Source organism: Nothoprocta perdicaria, unplaced genomic scaffold, assembly GCF_003342845.1.
Source record: "Nothoprocta perdicaria isolate Ctin4 unplaced genomic scaffold, notPer1 scaffold_363, whole genome shotgun sequence".
Lineage (NCBI taxonomy): Eukaryota > Metazoa > Chordata > Aves > Tinamiformes > Tinamidae > Nothoprocta > Nothoprocta perdicaria.
In genome coordinates, this window is record NW_020455603.1 from 331340 (window position 1) to 334685 (window position 3346).

The 3346-nt window shown below is 47.0% G+C and overlaps 1 protein-coding gene across 5 annotated transcripts in view; it reads right to left on the reverse strand.

Moving 5' to 3' along the window:
• VSTM2A (V-set and transmembrane domain containing 2A) overlaps positions 1 to 3338 on the reverse strand; it is a 24819-nt gene extending 21481 nt beyond the window's left edge. For all 5 annotated transcript variants that reach the window (XM_026044440.1, XM_026044441.1, XM_026044444.1 and 2 more), the window contains exons 1-2: positions 2973 to 3338; positions 572 to 738 (exon numbers count right to left, since the gene is read on the reverse strand). In XM_026044440.1, the coding sequence (XP_025900225.1) occupies positions 572 to 738; positions 2973 to 3048 (243 nt within the window). In that variant the 5' untranslated portion in view covers positions 3049 to 3338. The remainder of the gene's footprint in view (positions 1 to 571; positions 739 to 2972) is intronic.
• Positions 3339 to 3346: the final 8 nt, after the last annotated feature.

A 3346-nucleotide genomic window follows, 5' to 3' on the forward strand; every position in this document is an offset into this window, starting at 1 on the left:
GCCGCTTGTGCCACCTGCGGGCCGCGGCGGGCAGAGCCGGCGCCGGCCCGGGAGCAGCGCGGCCCGCGCGGCCGCAGCGGTGCGGGAGCCGCCGGCTGGGTTTGCCCTCAGGCCGTGCCCACACCAAAAGACTGTGCTTTGCCGCAGCGGCTGCGTGCAAAACCAGGGGAGCAAACTTGGCTGCACCGTCTGCAAATCGGAGAGCCCATATAGGATCTTGCTTTTTGGGAAATAATTCCCTCAAGCAGCAGTCACCAATCAGCTGCTCTCCAACAGGCAAAATGGAAAGAGAAAATCACTCTTTGGAAATCCTAGTGTTCCCAGTTCCATATTGAGAGTGACAGGCACCAAGGGTGCTGTCACTTGAAGTGGGTATTTTTGTCTGCAGCTTCCCGTGCTGCTATTCCATGATCAAAATTAAGTCCCTGGGGAGATCCAAAAACATCCCTCACTCCTAAGTCTTCCATCCCCCCTCTCTCTTTTTCCTTCCCTTTTTCTCCATCCCATCTGCCCTGGTGTTCCCAGGTAGTCTGGTCAGTCAGAAAGGGGACCCCATGCAAAGCATTAATACCTGAGTGCCTGTCACCTCGGCTGCAGCCTCTTGGTCCTCAGGTGCCCGCAGAAACCACCACTGGATTTCAAGGTACACCGAAGTGGAGCCGCTTTGGAAAGCACATGACATCTCCACATTCTGCCCTTCAATGGCCGTGACATTCCGTGGGAACTCAGTGAATTTCGCTGCAAAACAAATGCACAGCTTTTTGGAATCAGCTGTTATTTCCAAACCATCTGTTCTCTCCTTTCTCTGTTGCTTTTTCCTTCTGCCCCCACTGCAACCACTACCACCACCTTTTATTTCCTTCCTCTGTTTTCCTCTCCTCATTCCTTCTCTTTTCTGCTTCTCTAATTTCCTCACATGTTAATTCCCCTGATTACCAAAGTTTAAGTTTTCTCTCCAAGGCACATCCGCCTTGTACTCTAAGCTCTACTCATGGGAATGCTGCAGACTACATTATTTGCTCCCATGGGTCTGTACAGCTACGTGTCATTAGGACCAAATACCCTAGGGCAGAATGTAATATTTCACCAAATTCACAAGAGGGTTTAGTGAAAAAGCAATTTGGAAGAGGAAAAGAAATATGGCTAGCTGGTTTCTTGTATTTTTAGAGTTGAGCTTGAAAGCTTTGAATTGTTAAACCTTCTTCAAATGGTTGAAACAGATAATTGAATGAGCACAGCTCTGAAGTGGGGGGTTATGAACACTCATCAAAACGCTTATTTCAAAAATTTAGGCAAGTGTGTTTCATTTTCTGAGAGCCTCCACTTACATGAATAAGAGGCAAAACACCTCCTAATTCTTAGTCCTAAAGACACTTCCTAGAGCTAGCATACTTCTGTATCCTCATCCTTTGACAGGATTTACCTAGTTCAACACATCACAGCCATATTTAGAAAGATGGTCATAGTCCAGAACACTAGTATTTCTTTAAGTCTCAATCTTGACTTCCTTCTCAGCCTTTCATATAACTCACTTTAAAATTGTGCAAGCTAATAATAATAAAGCACGCTTGACTAATGGTAGTTGAGCAAGGGGCTGGGGGAAACAGCCCCTGACAAACAGCCAAACAACTGCCAAACAACATGGTAAATAAAGTTTGTGTTTCAAACAGAGGAGATTTTTTGGGAAAGACCCGCAGTGTTGCTTTCCATTGTGTTTGTTACTGAACAGGTCGACTGAAGCATATTGTGATGCGAAGGAGATATTCCTCGTGTCTCCTGCCCTCTGCTTCCTCATCCAGTCTCCCTAAACTGGAATTGGTGGGAAAATTCGGGAATACCCTCAGCTAGTTTTACTTGTTTTGCCTTTACATTTGTGCCTAGAAACAGACACTCAGCAAAGCTTTTAGGTTTTTATTACCTGGTGTCCCTTCTCCCTCCCTCCCTCTCTGCATAGTCGGCAATCGCTGCTCCCTTAGTTAAACAGACAGAAAGGCTTTGCATTTTACATAAGCAGTGCAAGTTTTTTGTTGTTGTTTATTTTGGGGAGGAGGGGGAGGATGCTTTTTGATTTATTTTTCTCCTCTTCCTCCTGGTCAGTGAGCCTGAGCGATGCAGGGACGTGGACGGAGGATATGGCCACCACCCTCTCCGTCTGATCCGCCAAGCGCAGCAGGAGCAGGAGGTCGGGATAGGGGGCAGGGGGCAGCGGGTAGGGGCAGCGGGCAGGAGGCAGCGGCTCTGTCCACGGTGCTGACAGCGCCGCCGCAGCAGCCCTCCAGGTCCCAAGCAAGCGGCTCCTGCAGCGCCGGGGCTGCTTGAAATGCACGGCGCGACTTTCGGCGGGCAGGGAGGGAGGGAGGAGGCGGCGGCGGCGGGGAGGTCTTCGGAAAAGCCGGTTTTTTTATTATTTTTTTTTTTCTTGGGGAAATACACGCAGTCACCAAATCGAACCGAAGGACTCTCTGAGGAGCTCAGGGTGATTGGAGCGGAGAGGGGGAACGCAGCACCGAGGGAGACAGCAACATTTTAAGAGAGGCAGTTGATTTAGGCAGTCGATGCTCAGTGCAAATGCAGTAATTATGCATGCATGGATAGGTGTTTATGGTGTTCATGCATACATACGTACAAACATGCACAGCCAATATGTGTATATCCCATTCACTACCAGCTCTTCACTCTTTTGCAAGGTACTTCATTTCCCTCTTGGTAAATAATTGGGGGGGGGGGGGGGGGGGAGGGAGAAAAAGAAACGAAAAAAAGTGTCTGTTTCATTTTCACTTTGGGGAAACTTCTCCTTTGGTTACTATTTACAGACCATTTAAAGACAAAATTAAGCCGAAGGCTTGTCATGCCCCTCTCCTTTCCACAGCATTTGTTTTCCTTCTCTCTTATCTTCTATTCTCTCCCTTCCCTTCCCCCAAATCATTTTCTCTGTTTTAGACAGAAAACACACGCGCAATAAGCAGTCTTACCTTGGGTAGAAAGTCCTTGTTGAATATATGTAACTGAAAAGAAAATGAATCCAACATAAGCCAGAAAGATCCCCATTATTCCAAGATGAAGAAAAAGTCACATCAGGGTGACAAAAGTCAAAGGTGCCCTCAAAAAAGAAGATTTTGTATATGTGTGTATATATGTATCTCTGTAATATGAGCAGAAGGAGATTTTAAAATGTTACAGAAAGACTCTGTATTGTAGCCCTATCTGCGGCACTGGCAGCATTCTGCTACTCAGTGGAGTCTTTTTCTTTGAGAAGAGCGAGTATTGCAATACAGCAAGGTTTAGGCAAGCTGTCTCAAGCGCTGTGTGGCTTGAAGTCCAGATTCAGACTGAAAAAAAAAAAAAA